Source organism: Notechis scutatus, chromosome 6 (genome assembly GCF_049901735.1).
Source record: "Notechis scutatus isolate UNSWTSFEM ecotype Mainland chromosome 6, rNotScu1.2, whole genome shotgun sequence".
NCBI classification, from domain to species: Eukaryota; Metazoa; Chordata; class Lepidosauria; order Squamata; family Elapidae; genus Notechis; species Notechis scutatus.
Window position 1 is genome coordinate 66,117,313 of NC_142014.1, and position 18,538 is coordinate 66,135,850.

Sequence of the window (18,538 nt, forward strand, 5' to 3'; positions counted from 1 at the left end):
TCTTACCACTTCACCCAGGAGGCTTCCCTGAGGCCCAGGAGGCAAAAAAGGGCGTGCAAGGGGGTGTGGGGGGGCTGCTCCCCCTTGCTCCATTTTTTGCCTTCCTGGGCCCCAAGGGAAGCTTCCTGGGAACAAAAACGCCCCCAGAAGGTTTCCCTGAGGCCCAGGAGCCCCAAAATGGAGCACAGGTGGGTTCTGCGTTCCCCCCCCCCCATTCCATTTTTTGCCTTTCTGGGCCCCAGGGAAGCCTTCTGGGAGCAAAAACGCCCCCCCCCCAGGAAGCTTGCCTGAGGCCCAGGAGGCCCAAAAATGGGGGGGGCTGCAAAAAAGGGGGGCATGGCCAGGCCCACCTAGCCACACCCACCTAGCCACGCCCACCTAGCCACGCCCACAGAACTGATTGTTAAAACATTTGAATCCCACCCCTGGTTGTATTAAATTGTACTCTTTACCATTCACTTTTTGCAAAGCGCTTCTGCTGAAGGAAGCAAGTCCTAAAATTTCAAATCAAATTGCATTTCAATCACCGACTGTACAAAATATTTCTGAAATAGTTTCCTTGACTTTGTCGATCAGAAATTGTAACCTGGAAAATCAAACACAGCTCAACAGTGTTCTTCCAGAAGTCAGTGAATCTCCAGGTTTTGTTTTCTGAAACGCCACGATAGCCAAGGTGCATTTAGATTAATCTGCTTTCTGTCCCAGTTAACAAATCTATAAAATCTTTATGCATCTGCCTTCTTCTTTCAGTGGAGACTGGATAATCCTGAAGCCAAGTTTACAATTATTGATTCTGAATTCCTCTCCCTTTATGTTGGTAAGTCTTTCTATACCACCAAACTAATAACAGTAGCCATTCTTCTCTGACTTCATGACCTCTTTTTATCTGAAATGCTTTGTCACAAATGCTAGTGCACAGAAAACAGATGTTTTCTAGGCATGTTTACATATTTGACAGATTTCACAGGGTGTCAAGAGACAAAACTGATTGGCTTACACAGTACAGTTTCTTGACTAAAGCTCCATTTAATGGCCCTTTACTATTTGCTCCTACCAAAGGAAACTTTTTGATATTTATTGACGTCTTTGTGGATGATGTTATGCCATATTATAGTTCTCTAAAGTATAACTAGATTCTCTAAAGTTAACAATCAGCCAGTGGGAAACTATTCAGAAAACTGAGGCTACCACAGAATCAACATTTAGGGCCATTCCTGTCTCTCATTTATCAGAATAGGACACTTATCAGCAATTTTCCCCAAGTGATACCTCAGTAAAAGCTGGTTAGTAAGAGGTGATCCTGAAAATCTCCAGATACCTTGCCATATAAGGGAATTGTAGATTTAAATCAGCACTTTGGTTTGCCCCCCAAAAAAAACCAAAAACCTATGGACAATCAATGTAAGACTCACAAAATTAATGTCACATACTCAAAGTACGAGCACCTGACAACATGTGAACTGCTTCATTCTGGACCACTTGTAGTTTTCACATGCATTCTATGGCATTACAGAAGTCCAGAAGCAATGAGATTGTGAGTCACTCTAGCAAAGTCCTCTTGCTCTAATTATATTCCCAACTGGCACACCAGCTGGATTGGGAAAATAGACCTCTTGGGCACAACCCATGGCTTCTCTTCCAGTAGTAGCTCTATAAGATCCCCAAGAAATGGACCTTCTTTAACAGGAAAAAAAGAACAGAGTGGAAGAGATGGAATAACGAGTTTGAAAGAATGGGAGAAAAATGTAACTACATCAGGTCAGAGTTGATGTGATTTTCTCCCTGTGCCATATATGTTTCTAGTGCATGGAGAGGCTAAGGATATAGGGCAACTGGGAGAAAAGGGACCTTTAAATATGCCTCAAATCTTTTGCTTCTCCTGACATTGGAGTTCCAGTATTGGTAAAGACAGCATAGAATTTCATAGGGCCGCATTTCCTACCCTGGGATCCTTAGACAAGATGAGGATTTTTGGAATGCAGCCCTGGTTTGTCTGGAAATTGCCAACCTGAGAAGACCAAATCTAGATGACTAGAGGTCTAGAGGTCTTCTAGAAGTCATATTTTCTCAAGTACTGCCTCATATCCTAAGCAAATAAAATTATTTCTCCATTCTCCCATCTATCATAGAATAGAATAACACAGTTGGAAGGGACTTTGGACATCTTCTGCTTAGGCAGGAAAGCATAGAATTGGAGACAAATGGTTGTCCAATATCTTCTTAAAAACTTCTGGAGCCACCACAACTTCTGGAGACAAGTTGTTCCACTGATTAATTGTTCTCACTGTCAGGAATTCACACTTCATTGATATAAATCAGAGGTCTCCAAACTTGGCAACTTTAAGACTTGTGGACTTCAACTCCTAGAATTCCTCAGCTCAGCCAGCTGGCTGAGCTGAGGAATTCTAGGAGTTGAAGTCCACAAGTCTTAAAGTTGCCAAGTTTGGAGACCCTGCTATAAATCATACTTCAACCATACTTCATTAGTTTTTCTTTCTTTATATCTTAGACGAAACTCTTCTCAAAATGGATGAAGTTGGTCATATCCCACAGACCCCAGCCACTCGGGCAAACCAGATGCTGCCTAGTCAGGATGCTCTAGAACATCCAGCAGACATGCTGAAGGCTGACCACCGGGACACAATTTATGCATGTAAACATTCTGATGTTCTGCTCGGCTGCTCTTCAGAGTTCAGTTGCATTAGTAGGGCAAGAATAGTCATTTTTTTAAAAAAAGAAAATCCAATAGAAAAAAAGAAACAAAACCAAATAAGCCTGCTAGTGACCAAAGGTCATTCCCCAAATACCCTCTGGAACCATCTGATCTTCACAAGACTCACGCAGCTGCTTCAAAAGCTGACAGGGGGCTTTTATATATGTCTGTCTATGCGTAGACAATGCTTCTGCTGGAACCACTAGCAAAACAAACTGGCTGGGCAGGCACATACATGCAGAGACAATTGGGGAAGCTGAAGTGCTTCATTGGCACTATCGGGCTTTTAAAATCGCCTCTTTCAAAGTTTCTGCATAGCCCTAATATTCAGAAACGAAGGAGGCCAAACGGCGTACGTTAATTCAAGGTGGCCTGTTACCTGGCCGCAATGTTTGATAGGTAATGTTTGACAGCTTGAAAAGGTAGCCTTTGCAATTGCCCCTTTTTCATTTATTTTTGGTCTCCTTAGTGCCTCTTTTAAGGAAATCCCACATCCGCCGGATCTTTCCAGAATGTCGATACAAACCAAGTTACGTGGTCAATGGATTCAAACTACAGCGCTACCAGGGTCTCAATTTTGTGAGTCTCATTTCTCAATTCACATCTTTTTGCAGCTTACACCCATTGCCCACTGAAGGTATCAAGGGAAATATTGAAATAGCATAGTTGTACTTGGTATCCTCTGGTAGTTGTCTATCAACCAATACGCTGTGTAATCTTGAACCCTTTTTGAGAATTTGCTCCTGATGAGTATTCAGGGGTAGGATTCAAAAATCCCAGCAATTGGTTCGCTGCCCGGTTGCTGGGTGGGCATGGCCATGGTAGGCATGGCCTACCAGAACTTCCTGTTTATGGCTTCCAATGGGCCTCCAGAGGTCGGGGGAGGCTGTTTTCGCCCTCCCAAGGGTCCAGAGGCCTTCCCCGGGCCTCTGGGAGGGCAAAAACAGCCCCTCACAGCCTCTGGAGGCCCACCGGAAGCCGGAAACAGGCCCGTTTCTGGACTTCCAGAAAGCTCATTTTTTCCCCCTTCCAGAGACTCCGCGCAGACCCTGCACTTACCTCCATCAAAAATGGGCCACGTGGAGACTCCTGGGAGGGGTGGGGTGAGAGAGATGGGGCCAGCCGGTCGGTTGAAATACTGGTTCAGCAAACCAGCTGTAACTTTAACATCCATTTCACCCGAACTGGTCCGAACCAGTAGAATTCCACCCCTGTGAGTATTCCACATTAGTTGAGGGGTTTGTTGTTATTTTTTCACCAATTAATACCATCCAAGCTTTATTTGCTTCCTCTACTGACATGAAACATAATTTGAGTCTTACCTAGCCTACTTGCATTAGAGAAAACACATTAATTTTTATGACAATGGGCTCATTATACAGTTTTGTATGATGGCAGCAGAAATGGACCTCTCAAAATGTTTTTAAAAAACCAAATTTCACTAGTTCATTACAGTTGTCTAATGTTATTTTCCATTGATTTTACCCTTAAGAGTTCAAGATGCCAGATGAAAACTCCTGAATATTGTCCATCAGTTCCAAAATTTTATTTCAAAGCTTTTAAAAAGAATATTTAGATATTTAGTTTAATTTTGATTGTATGGCATTTACACATATATTATACCATAACCAATCTGTGCATTATGATCCCACCAGACAGAAAGTTTGGGAACTACGGTTATCTTTATTTGTATGGTCAGTTCATACTTCCAACCTTACTGTGAAGAAGCACAATTACTTATTTCTCATGTATGATGACATGAATGACATGACACTTTAAAACTCTGACCCTAATTGGTAAAATCTGCTGCATTAAATTAGGAGTCAAAGAATAGATAGGAGTGGGGCCAATCAGGGGTGGTATTTGCTGTTCTCTGAACTACTAAAAATTTCAAATACCAGTTCTCCAGAACTGGTCAGAACTTGCTGAATACCACCTCTGATTATGACTCAATCAATATATGCTTGTTATCATAGGTACAAAAAGAAATGTATTTCAACTCAAATACATCACAGGCAATATATGTGGACATAAGTCAAGATAAACATACAGCTTTGGGAATAACAGCATTGTTTGTCCTTCACTCAACAAAATACTCTGTTCAATTCTCTTTGGGTGTTTCCAGGTTCGACTATCCTTTGTGTATCCCAATGACTACACCCGGTTGACACACATGGAGTCACTTAACAAATGCATCTACCAGGAAAGTGAGTTGTATCTGAAGAGGTAAATAAACTCCTCCCATCACTTTTTATATGGTTGCTAAAATATTTTTTCAATAACTGGAATTTTCCTTAAGGCTAATGGGTTCAGAGAATAGAGTAGAGTAGAGTAGAGTTAGAGTAGAATCTTTATTGTCACTTTAAATGTATACTAATCAGCATACATTAAAATGAAATTTCGATGCATATCGGCTCTCAAAATAATCATTGTGCATATACCCACATAAGCGAATGACTGATAGTATATTAAATTTAAAAGGAGATTGAAAAGACGTATGCACCATTGAATTTTTGTTTTCTGATTAAAAAATAGTGAGAACCCATTTATCAGGGATTGGTGGCTAGAATTTGTTGGCACTCTTTCTGGGTTTGTCCCTGCCTGAGATAAATATTTCACGGGTATCACAAATTAACTGATGCAATAAAAAATTACAGCTGAGAATTCTCTGACATGTAATTTTTCCATGTTTGGGGAAAGGCAAAAGAATTCAACTGGTTGTCTGAAGCTTCAAAGTGACACATTTTGGGAAAATTGTCATCAATTGATTCTCTTGGTTGCATAAAATAGTTCCTAGAAGCTGAAGAAATACAAGTAGTCCTCCCTATGACTGGACATTTAATGACCATTGAAATTACACTTTGGGAAGAAAAAAACAGTTACAACTTGTTTCTGAAGTGCCTAAATTGCACCGCCCTCCCTCCCAGGTCATGTGACCACACTTTAGATGCCCCACAACGTGGTTGCATTTATGGCCATTTGCAGCATCCCATGGTCATGTAACTGTGTTTTATGATGGTTTTGCCAAAATAGTTCCATAGCAGGCAATGGGCTCACTTAACAACTGCAATGTTTGTTTCTTGACTGCTGCAGTCTGGTTGTCTAAAAAAAACAAAAACCCCAAACAAATTAAAATCAGGTTGGTTGCCTGTCCCATTTCATGACCATCATGACATATGACCATGATCGGCAAACTCCATTACGGTCATATGTCAAGGAGGGGATATTGAATGCTGGCCATGTGAAGTAATTGGCATAAATCTTGCAGGTTTGGATTTTCTAAATACATGCAGATGGATCCACCAGAAGATGAATCAAAAATACAAGGTATGTATCTTTATGTCAGATGTGGAAGCTAGCTTTATCCTTCTCCCTCTTATGCTTTAAGTCTGATTATTGATTGTGAAAATGCATTGTGCTAATTTAGCATTAGATTAAATCTAATTATCTGGTCTAGCATTGTGATGCCAGTCATGATATATTACCAGAGAAAAGCTAGTATATAGATAGCTGGGGAAGTGGGCTCTAGCATTTGTAGATGAGTACATCCAGCTTGAGTCATCAACAAGATCTTGACTATTCAGCTTGTATTTTATTTTCTGATTTTTTTTGCCAATATGTAAGACAGAGCATTTATTTGTTGAGATTTGAAGTTGACATTTGTTTGACCACTCTGATACATAGTCAAGATCTTTTGTAGGGTAGCAGTATTGTCTGTGGTATTGAACAGCTTTACATCATCAGTGAAGAGAACGCAATTGCTCTTAATATGATCACAGAGGTCGTTTATGTAGAGTATGAAGAGAGTTGGTCCTAGAACACTGCCTTGGGAACACCACTATTGACAGGTACTGGATTTGATAGTACGCCCGATTTTGACCATTTGTTGTCTGTTTGACAGGAATGCTTCTATCCAGTTATTCAGTTGTCCAGAGATACCATAGGATTTTATTTTTTAGGAGTAGTTTGTCGGTACCACTGAATCAAAGGCTTTACAGAAGTCTATGTAGATTGCGTCTATTGCTTTGCCCTGGTTGAGTTGTGTCGTCCATATGTTTTTGCAGTGTAAGAGTTGCAGATTACAGGATAGTTTTTTTCTGAAACCAAATTGTTTATTGGAGAGTAGGTTATTTGTCTCTAAGTGAAGGATGATGGATTGGTTAATAATTGATTCCATGACTTTACAGGTGACGCAGCATAAGGAGATTGGCCTGTAATTTTCAACTAGGCTTGGGTCTCCCTTTTTGAAGATGGGGATGACTGTGGCTTGTGACCATAGGTTAGGCAAGGAGCTGGTTCTGAAAGATTTTTCAAAGATTATGCTTAGAGGTTTGGCTATGGCAGTGGATAGCTTTCTTAAGAAGTAGGCACATATTCCATCCGGTCCAATAGATAGAGATGGTTTTAGGTTGCGTAGTGCTTTTTCAACATTGTCTTCTGTGAAATCGATATGTATTAGATCATTGTTGTTATCTGTAGTACGGCTAGGAAATACTGGGCATGATCCATTGCTGTTTACAAATACTGAGCCGAAGAATGTGTTAAAGATGTTGGCTTTAATGGTGTCGCCCTTGCAGTCTTTACCATCAGGTCCTATCAAGGGAGGGATGGACCTTGAGTCTTTTAGTTTGGTGTTTACAAAATTGTAAAAAGCACGGTGGAATTGGTGCTTAGAAGGTTTTCCTCTTGTTTAATGTGATAATTGGTGCATTCGGTCTTTATCTGGTGGCATAAATTTTTGTATCGGTTTTTGAAATTGGCAACGTGACCAGATTTGTTTTTCCGCCAGAGTGATCTCTTTTTGGATTGAAGTTTCCTTATTGATATGGGTAATCTGCTTTTTGTTTTATTTTGGGAGTTGTTGTTGGTACATATAGTTTGATGACTCTTTTGACTTCAAGTAAAAATATGTTGTAATGGTCTTCAACAGTATTGCATCCAGTGAATAGAGATTGCCAATCAAGGGATGAGAGATCGTTGTGTATAAGATCATAGTTGCCTTTTTGAAGTTACAATTGGGAATTACATCATTGTGGTGATTTTTGTGTGGACGTATGTTGAGACAAAAGTCCATCATATTGTGGTCACTACTGGAAAGGGTTCTTTAGTTTGTATTCCGTAAATTAAATTCAAACTATTGCAGAAGATTAGATCGAGGCAGCTGTTTAGTCTAGTGTTGTTGGTTACTAGTTGTTCCAGTCCCAGATTTGTAATAGCATTGTAGAAGGTTGTGTGTATGATTTCAGTTGTACAATCATTTAGGGTCCAGTCAATATGAGGTAGATTGAAATCACCAAGAAAGATAAAAGGGTATGGGCAGGATGCAGCCCATGTTAGTAATGTATTTAGCTTGTTTACATGTTCGATGTCATAATCAGGTGCTCTGTAACATAGTAAGAATCAATTGTGATATTTAAGGATAGTTCACAGATGATGGTCTCAGGAAGAGCAAGCTCCTGGGTAACTTGGATATTTTTTAGATGTAAGGATTTTTATAGAAGATAGCAACACCACCTCCTCGACGATTTTCACGATCTGATCGGTAAACATGATAGTCTCTTACTGTGGTAATGGAGTCGGGGAGAGATGCATTGAGCCATGTTTCACAGACAAATATAATGTCAAAGTTAGCCATATTTAGGAGGATGAGAAATTCAGGTATTTTATTCACGAGGCTTCTTGCATTAAGTAGTTTGCATTTAAGGCCGGCAGTAGTTGGAATTGAGGTAGTTGGGGCGTGCGTGCCTAGTCTTGGGTGATGGTGGATCGGTTGAGGTAGGGTTGTGGTTGAGGGTAAAAGCTGAGTATTGGGTTGCGTGGCTTACTTTTGATACAGTCAGCATGGTAGTCAATGTACAGGTCCTTCTCTCCATTGTCTAGACGGTTTTTGAGTTCAATGCGGAGTACACGGGAGCCGGGCACGTTGCTGTATGGTTAGGTCAGGGCGGCAACGGAGGTTCTTATGGTTGGTGTTGGTTTTGGCGAGTGAGTTTATAGTATAAATGAATTTACGTTTGCTTGATTCATTTTTGCAAATCACTCTGCACAGGCGTGGGGCTACAGAGCCGTCACTGTTATTGAGCTCTCGCCAATGCGTGAAATGTCAAGTATTTCATCAGCGGAGATGGTTGATGCTTGATAATCCCTTATGATGTTTCGGACAGTTGTGATGTCATCATTGTTATTGGTGACCTCTAGACCAAATAAGATGGCGTTTGACGTTTCGTTCACGCTCAACAGCTTCTCTGATGAGGATTGGGATATCAATATTTGTCTGGGTTGTGTTTATTTGTGGATTGGGTTTTGGATTGGGTTGTGGTTGTTGGGTAGAGATGTGGTTTGTAGCTATTGGAAGTTCAGGTTTTTGCTTTGTTTCTTTTTTTTCAAGGTTGGATATTCTTTCTTTTACGGCGTCCAGGGATGCTACTATGGTTTCAATGGTATCAATTCTTTCCAACAGATCCAGTTTGGGTTTGCATGCGTCCAGGGATGCTACTATGGTTTCAATGGTATCAATTCTTTCCAACAGATCCAGTTTGGGTTTGCATGAATTGCAGTAATATGGAAACTCATTGGATGATTCCAGGTATTGAATAAATTGCTCGGTTAATCCCAAGCAGTCATGATGAGTGTATTTCTTACACAGAGAACATTTGATGGAGTTTTCATTATCCTTTAGATTTTTGTAGCATTTAAGGCATGTGCAGGAGTCTTGTGGATCATTGGTGGGGATTATGTTCTCTGTAGGTAGTGCTTTGGCATAGGATTTTTTTCTTGTCATAGTAGGTTTGTTAAGATGGTATGTTGATTAAATTAATTAATGGAACAATATCACACCAATCAATCATCAATTGCAGTAATCTCTCTAGTCAGATAATATTCCTGGGCAACAATCAGCCTAATCAATTAAATATTCTAAACACTAATCAATTAATTACACTAATCATTAATCACACTGTTCATTTAAATTCACTAAATCATTGATTTTACTATTCAATTAAAATTACATGCATATTGATCTTTTCAACTAGTCAGTAATAACACTATTTGCACTAAACACTCTAGTCACACTAATCAATTAGGACCATAAATCAATTGAACCATTAATAAAATATTTTATAGAAATTGATTATCTAACCGTAGATATAGGTGATGAGGTAGAAAAGTTGTAAGTTTTGAGGTATTGAGTTAATCAGTGTTTGATTAAAGTAATGAGGTAGTATTAAGAGTCTGCAAGGAAAGGGTTAATGCTGTTGTTATATGTTTTTATATGGTTGCTAAAATATTTTTTCAATAACTGGAATTTTCCTTAAGGCTAATGGGTTCAGAGAATAGAGTATATAGAGTTAGAGTAGAATCTTTATTGTCACTTTAAATGTATACTAATCAGCATACATTAAAATGAAATTTCAATGCATTCGGCTCTCAAAATAATCATTGTGCATATACCCACATAAGCGAATGACTGATAGTATATTAAATCTAAAAGGAGATTGAAAAGACGTATGCACCATTGAATTTTTGTTTTCTGATTAAAAAATAGTGAGAACCCATTTATCAGGGATTGGTGGCTAGAATTTGTTGGCACTCTTTCTGGGTTTGTCCCTGCCTGAGATAAATATTTCACGGGTATCACGAATTAACTGATGCAATAAAAAAATTACAGCTGAGAATTCTCTGACATGTAATTTTTCCATGTTTGGGGAAAGGCAAAAGAATTCAACTGGTTGTCTGAAGCTTCAAAGTGACACATTTTGGGAAAATTGTCATCAATTGATTCTCTTAGTTGCATAAAATAGTTCCTAGAAGCTGAAGAAATACAAGTAGTCCTCCCCTTATGACTGGACATTTAATGACCATTGAAAATTACACTTTGGGAAGAAAAAAACAGTTACAACTTGTTTCTGAAGTGCCTAAATTGCACCGCCCTCCCTCCCAGGTCATGTGACCACACTTTAGATGCCCCACAACGTGGTTGCATTTATGGCCATTTGCAGCATCCCATGGTCATGTAACTGTGTTTTATGATGGTTTTGCCAAAATAGTTCCATAGCAGGCAATGGGCTCACTTAACAACTCCAATGTTTGTTTCTTGACTGCTGCAGTCTGGTTGTCTCAAAAAACAAAACAAAAACCCAAACAAATTAAAATCAGGTTGGTTGCCTGTCCCATTTCGTGACCATCATGACATATGACCATGATCGGCAAACTCCATTACGGTCATATGTCAAGGAGGGGATATTGAATGCTGGTCACGTGAAGTAATTGGCATAAATCTTGCAGGTTTGGATTTTCTAAATACATGCAGATGGATCCACCAGAAGATGAATCAAAAATACAAGGTATGTATCTTTATGTCAGATGTGGAAGCTAGCTTTATCCTTCTCCCTCTTATGCTTTAAGTCTGATTATTGATTAAAAATGCATTAGCATTTAGTATTAGATTAAATCTAATTATCTAGTCTAGCATTGTGATGCTAGTCATGATATATCGTGAGTATATAGATAGCTGGGGAAGGCATTTGTAGATTACATCCAGCACCTTTAAAATAGATACATGGGACGCATTATCTCTTATTAAATGAGCAACACAGGGTTTTTTTCAGCACTTCAGTTTTGTACTCAATACAACCATAGCTGTCTCCTACTTTCCTCAACACTCTTAAAAAAAAATTATGCATCTCTTAGCTTAAGAAACAATAGCTCTTTCAGATGGGATTGAAGCAAGAAAGTGAGCAATGAAGGTTAACTTTGTTGCTTAGTGAAAATAAGACAAAATAACAAGACACAAGGTATGCAATTTTATTATTATTTTTTAAATAATATGTTATTGGTGAAACCTAGCTACTAGAAGATATGATGAAGTATATCCAAAAATATGTGACTGGTAATAGAACCAAAAGAATAGCAATGAAATGAGAGACATTTGAAGAAACTAAAAATATATTCATGAAGTGTTAAGGTAGAGCTAGCTCAATGGTTAAATATATTATTAAATCTAGCCATGTAGGCCATCTGTTCCTCCTAGGTTTCGGTACAATTTGTTATTTCAGTACGATGATATTTATGTAATATACTTAGAGCAAGGATGTCAAACTCAATTCCATTGAGGGTCACATCAGGGTTGTGTTTAACCGCAGGGAAGGTGGCCAGGATGGGCGTGGCCAGCTCGACATCACTCATGTCGGGGCGCCTGTAGGGACTTCCTGCAGTGCTCTGCCAGTGAAAATGGAGCCCAGCCCTCCCAAGCTGTGTTTTCACTGGCAGAGGCACCACAGGCTGGTCCTTCACTGCTTCCAGGGCAGCCGTGAGGGCCAGATTTAAGCACCCGATAGGCCGATCAGGCCCGTGGTCCTTGAGTTTGACACCCCTGACTTAGAGGTTTAATGTTCAATGATTTAGGTGCCTTACAGTACTATAATTCCTTTCAGCTTATGAAGAGGACAGTTTTGATGAACCTCAATATGCAGATCCAGAAACAGCAAAGATAAAGCCTGAAAAAGTCCACCTGGCAACTGATCGCTATAACAATGTTTATGCCAATTCGGTTCAGAAACATCGGAATATCTTGTCAGTTACCCAAAACAGGCAGAAGACAGATGAGAAGAGAGACAAAACCAAAGCAGAAAGTCATTCTACCACAAGGACCTCCCATCTGATATTCAGCACAAACTTTCAAAACCTTCCCGATCAGGACAGGAATGTCCGCAGATCAACAACCAAAAGGAAAGTAGGAGGCAAGGATTTGCAGACTGACAAAAGACCCGAGGTGACTAAGGAACGTGGGAATTCAACAAGAGAAGCCAGTCAAGCTCAGTTAGGCTTCAATGCAACCAGAAACCAGAAAGTGTCATTGAATACCAGCAAAATTGGAAGGGATCCCCAAAAAGTTGAAGAGGAAACTGGCAAGAGAACCCCCCGAGAGCAGCCTATGCATGAAAACCAATGGCTTAAGCAAGTGGATTCCTACATAGCCCGACATAAAGCCGCAGATGCCGCTAACGTCATTATCGATAGGAGAGATTTAGATTCCAAGCAGCAAGTGAGGACTGATTCTTCCCACCAAGCAACCCACAAGGAAGAGCATGTTACAATGGTGGAAGAAGAAAATGAAGAGGAAGAAGAAGCAGAAGAAAACGATGATGACTTATTCGCTGCTCCTCCTCTTTTCTATGACCCAGTAGTAAATTGGAAGCAGACTTTCAAGGCCAGAAATGTAGACTTCCAAGCTCTACGGTCAGACCGGATTGATTTGAAGTGTAACACTTCTGGGAACCTGCTCTTACAAGAGAAGGAGGCCGGCATGGTTGTTCAAGTATTCCTTAAAAAGCTGAACCAGAAGACCAAAGGGTAAGATGGAAGGGATCTTGCAGCCACTCTAATCTTTACAGAAGGTAGTACTACAGAACAGGAGTAGACAACATAAAATGAGATTTCATTATGCATTCTATAGGCCTAAATTAATAGTTAGGAATAACTCCGGATCTCAATGTGATGATGTTTTGTTAAAGTCTAGGAAGTAAGGGATGTAGAGTAAGGGTCTTTATTTTTGTTTCTACTATTCAGATATTTCTAGTTGGCAGACCAAGATAAGATAAGATAACTTTTAGTATCATTTTTTACTGTAAGCAAAAATGAAATTCTGTTGCCTGCTCTCAAAAGAAAGTATATACTACCCATACCTATACATACACACATATAAACATGCTACATACATATACATACATAGATTAGAGTAGAGTGTAGTGTAGTGTAGAGTAGAATAGAACAGAACAGAACAGAACAGAACAGAATAGAATAGAATAGAATAGAATAGAATAGAATAGAAGAGTTGGAAGGGACCTTGGAGGTCTTTTAGTCCAACCCCTTACTTAGGCAGGAAACCCTACAGTACTTCAGACAAATAGTTATCCAATCTTTTCTTTAAAACTTCCAGTGTTGGAGCATTATTTTACAACTTTTGAAAGCAAGTTGTTCCACTGATTAATTGTTCTATCAGGAAATTTCTCCTTAGTTCTAAGTTGCTTCTCTCCTTGATTTGTTTCCACCCATTGCTTCTTGTCCTGCCTTCAGGTGCTTTGGAGAATAGTTTGACTCCCTCTTATTTGTGGTAGCCCCTGAAATATTGGAATACACACACACACACACACACACACACACACACACACACACATACCTTGAGAGATTTTCACAGCTAAAAATCTCAAATCGTATAGCCAAATCTCACCGCTAAGTAGACAAAACAGCGATATACAGTTGCAACAAGGGTGCTGATTTTAGGGGCAAAACAGTCAATTAGACAATAGTTGAATCATGAGATGCTGAATGCCAAAGCAAATAAAAAGTTGGAGCACATGCCCCATTTTAACAAAGCCAGCGCATGTTTTTATCTGTTGCATGATGATGGGAATATTATCATGCATCAAGATAATATAATGGAAGTCTTAGGGATATCTGATGATCTTTAGTAGTCCAAACCGAACTAAATCAGGCAGAAAATGCAGGGAAGATCTTTGCTGAGCATCAGGGCAGTGGAGCTATGCTTGGTGGGCTCCATCCCCATCCCTAACCTCAAAATCTAAACTAGAGTGCTCCCATTTCCAGGCGGTTCCAGTTAGAGCGCATTGTGAATGTGGAGAAGCGTCAAGACTACCTAAGGGGCAGCCGTTACTTTCTGGAGCTGGAACTGTTGGAGCAGGGAAAACGCCGAGTCCGGTTCTCAGAATACGTCTACGCACGTGGCTGGCATGGGGGCAGCAGCAGAGAGGAGGAAGCCAATATGAAGGAGTTGGCATGGGGCCACCGACGTCACCTGATGACCAGCAAGGATGAGCCTGTGCTCTGCTGGCCGTTAAGCTTCTTATGGAACCCCCGTGCGGTTGTCCACTTTATAGTGCCCGGTAATGGGACAGAATTGATCTCTTTAAATGAATGGAATGTTGTGTGCATTGCTAGAAAGACAGCTGGGAGAACAATAGACTTAGGCATCCTCCCTGTTAACTAGGAGTAATTATATTTATGGAATAATTGGTACTCGGTGAGCTTGGTGTCAACCCCTGGTTGTCTTATAAATCAGATTCTCCAACTGAGCATATTCACAGGCTGGGTGTCATCATTCATGTTCTCCAATTAAATATATTCGCTGGAAAAATCTCTGGTATTTTAGTTACAATCTTTTAAAGATAAAGAGTTGGAATGTACGTTCACTTCGCTGCAATGCTCTTCCAGATTTCCTTCCCCCCCACTTTTTTTTTTCCTTCTTTTTATGGCAACTACAAAAACAGGCATAGGAATGTTTTATGAATTGACACTTTGTGGTTTTCTTGAAAGAATACTACCCAGCTCAAAGAGCACCAAGGACGCTACAGTTCAACCATGAACTACAGATATTCTCTTCTATCAGAAGATTGAATATTGAATTGCTGTTCAAAATAAGAGAATGAAAGGCCTCTCCCACAATTTGTTCCTAGATTTAACTCGTCATAATTTATGTTAGATTTACATTCGGCAACTCCAATATTCTTGTAAATGCTGCTGTCTCTTTCCTGTTCTTCCAATGTCATAAATACTCGGGATTCTCTTGCAAATGATATAGGGCAAATATTAATAGACTTATATATCGCTTCACAGTGCTTTACAGCCCTCTCTAAGTGGTTTACAGAGTTAGTATATTACCCACAACAATCTGGGTCCTCGTTTTACCCACCTCGGAAAGATGGAAGGCTAAATCTCAACCTTGAGCCTGGTGAGATTCAAACTCCTGGAGTGAGCAGTGAGTAAGCCTGCAGTACTGCATTTTAACCACTGCACCACCATGGCTCTTTAAACTTTAGATATTAGTACTGAGCAGAGGTGGTATTCAGCAGTTTCTGACCAGTTCTGGAGAACCGGTAGCGGAAATTTTGAGTAGTTTGGAGAACCAGCAAATACCACCTCTGACTGGAAATTTTGCAATATCCTTCCCCTGCCATGCCCACCAAGCCACGCCCACAGAACTGGTAGTAAAAAAATTTGAATCCCACCACTGGTACTGAGCCATCCTAGTATTTGGATACTTGGTATCTGACTATTTGTCGCACTAAAAATATGCAGAAAATACATTTAAAACTCGATAACACAATAACTCTCATCACACCCCAAAGAATTTTGAAAATATATTTTTTCAGTTTTGTCCAGATTACAATATCACCCAAAGCTCCAGGGAGAAATCATGCCAGAGGCTGACCCACGGATGGAAAAGTAACATTTCCAGGGCAATGCATTTTGCACCATTTAAAGTAGGGGTGTCCAACCTTGGCAACTTTAAGACTTGTGGACTTCAACTCCCAGAATTCCTCAGCTGGCTGAGGAATTCTGGGAGTTGAAGTCCACAAGTCTTAAAGTTGCCAAGGTTGGACACCCCTGATTTAAAGCATCCCCTGTAAAGTCTGATGCTTTAGCTTCATCTGGTTGTAATGAAAGTGTGAGGCAGTGCCAGTTTTTTTTTAAAGTCTCAAGCAGTGGTGGGATTCAAATAATTTAACAACCGGTTCTCTACTCTAATGACTGGCTGGGTGGGCGTGGCCATGGTGGGCGTGGCCAGGGGGTGTGACAGGTAATACTCTTGAACCCCTCCAGGAGCAAAAACAGGCTGTGGGGGGGCGCACCACAACCCCCGTGCCCCGTTTTAGTCCTAGTAGGCCTTCCTGCACTTGACTGGGAGCCCAAACAGGGCGTGTGGGAACCCCTGGAAGGGGCAGGGTGGGGAGGGGAGGGGCCAGCAGCAATTTAACAATTGGTTTGGCCAAAGTGGTGTGAACCAGTTGAATTCCACCACTGGTCTCAAGTGAGGTCGCAACTGGCACATCAGCTGAAGCTGGGCACAGCCCCACTAGGCCGTGATCCCCATATGCTGATTTAACGGGAACTGCAAGCACTGTATTATACATCAAGGTAGCCCTTGAATTAGGAACACAATTGAGCCCAAAAATTTCTGCTGCTAAACGAGACTGTTGTTAAGTGAGCCTGGCCCCATCTTACAACTTTTCTTGCCATCGTTGTTACGTGAATCACTGCAGTTGTTGAGTTAGTAACATAGTTGTAGAGTGAATCTGGCTTCCTCATTGACGTTGCTTGTCAGAGGACACAACAATTGTCACAAATACACACCAGTTGCTAAGAGTCTGAATTTTGATCTCACGACTGTGGGGATGCTGCAACCATTGTAAGCGCGAAAAATCTCTTTTTCCCCCCGGTGCCGTTGTAACTTCAAATGATCACTAAACGATAGGTTGTAAGTCAAGGATTATGCGTATAAAGTATTGAATTTGGCACTAAGCCTTGTGCCTAACCTTGTACCTGGGGCACCTCGGTCCAATCTTAATGCTGGTTTTCCTTTGATTCTCTTCTTTTCCTTCTTCTCCCAATCAGTGAAAAATCAGGCCCGCTGGGTGAAGCAGTTCATTTTTGACATGGAAGAGTTATTTAGGATTACTAAGGACCCCTATTTCAATGTCATTATCGTAGACTACAGCAGTGATGACATGAATATAGAAAAAGCTCTGAAACAGTCAAGCTTGCATAGGTAAGGATTTGTTTCCTTTAAGAAATGTGTTTTCAAATAGAAACAGAAGTCACCATATACCAAGTCTATAAAGAGTTGATGCAGTAATGAAACTTATTAGTTAAAGATGTTCCAACTGGCTTCTAAGGGTATACATTTCTCTCTTATCACCCATTTCCATTCTGGAGCACTGGGTTAAATCACTGCAGGTACAAACCAGTTGGGAGTTTCTTGTTGAATTTGAAATAAGGACACCCTAAACCCAAAGCAAGGGTAATAGATTTATGCATGGTTAACTCAGCATTTAGATTCATCTCTAAAAATGATCAAGTATTTATTGAGAAGTCCAAATTTTACAAGATCATAAAGATGTTCAGTGAAATCTCATCATATCTATTAGGATTTTAGCTATGTTATAAATTGTTGATGTTTGAAAAAAAAAACTTACTTTTGTCCTAAAGTCTTCATTTGAGTCACCCAGTTCATTCTATCTATAGTTGATTCCTTTCACTTGTAACATTTCACTTGCTGTGTTTACTCAGGGTGAGGTGCAGCAAATTTACCTTGGCCGTATTGCACCTTCTTGCTTGTAGGAATGACAAGTCACAACTCTACATTCAGATTTTCATTTTATGCATGGAAGACTGAAATTGAGAAATAGTTTTGTTTTAAAACAGATGGTGATTTGTAACAGATTTGAGAAAGGATTGCAAGAACTTCCATAGCCCACTTTGTCACAATTATTAACTCCATTTTCTCTAACTTTTCTCCAGCTACCAATACTTGCGATTGTCTGGGAATTTTGAGAGGTCTAAAGGTCTGCAGGCTGGCATAGACAAAGTCAAGGTGAGTGGTGAGCATTTGTAATGTAGACTGTTACATGGCTGCAACTATAAGGAAAAGGCATTTAAAGATAATCATCTTTGCACGATGATTTTCAAATAAGATGATTCAGCTGTATTGGCATCTCTGCTTCACAAGCTTCGTTAACTGTTAGTTTGCTTCCAGGTGCATCACTTATAAAGCTCAATCAGGCACATGCCAGGTTAACTGAGGGAGTATCTCCCATAGTTTCTGCCTGGCTGTCACACATTGGCACAGTTGGTGTTCTTTGGGTCATTTTCATGAAACAGTGCTATTTATAGGATCCCAGGAAGCATGCCTTCTCTGTCACTGATTTCCTGCTGAAAACCATGTGTGTTGTGACTCGGAGGTTTGAGCCTGCTCTGTTAGAAGACACAGACTTGAGCAATGAGGAAGAGGAGGATTTGGCTCTGAGGTTT

The 18,538-nt window shown here is 40.3% G+C and overlaps 1 protein-coding gene across 1 annotated transcript in view; it reads left to right on the top strand.

Annotated features, from left to right (window-relative positions):
- B4GALNT3 (beta-1,4-N-acetyl-galactosaminyltransferase 3) overlaps positions 1-18,538 on the top strand; it is a 108,990-nt gene that overhangs the window by 84,048 nt on the left and 6,404 nt on the right. Inside the window, exons 9-17 of the mRNA XM_087968577.1 lie at positions 751-817; positions 2,510-2,653; positions 3,183-3,292; positions 4,839-4,939; positions 5,982-6,040; positions 12,145-13,063; positions 14,318-14,613; positions 17,123-17,276; positions 18,029-18,101. Of these exons, the coding sequence (XP_087824703.1) occupies positions 751-817; positions 2,510-2,653; positions 3,183-3,292; positions 4,839-4,939; positions 5,982-6,040; positions 12,145-13,063; positions 14,318-14,613; positions 17,123-17,276; positions 18,029-18,101 (1,923 nt within the window). The remainder of the gene's footprint in view (positions 1-750; positions 818-2,509; positions 2,654-3,182; positions 3,293-4,838; positions 4,940-5,981; positions 6,041-12,144; positions 13,064-14,317; positions 14,614-17,122; positions 17,277-18,028; positions 18,102-18,538) is intronic.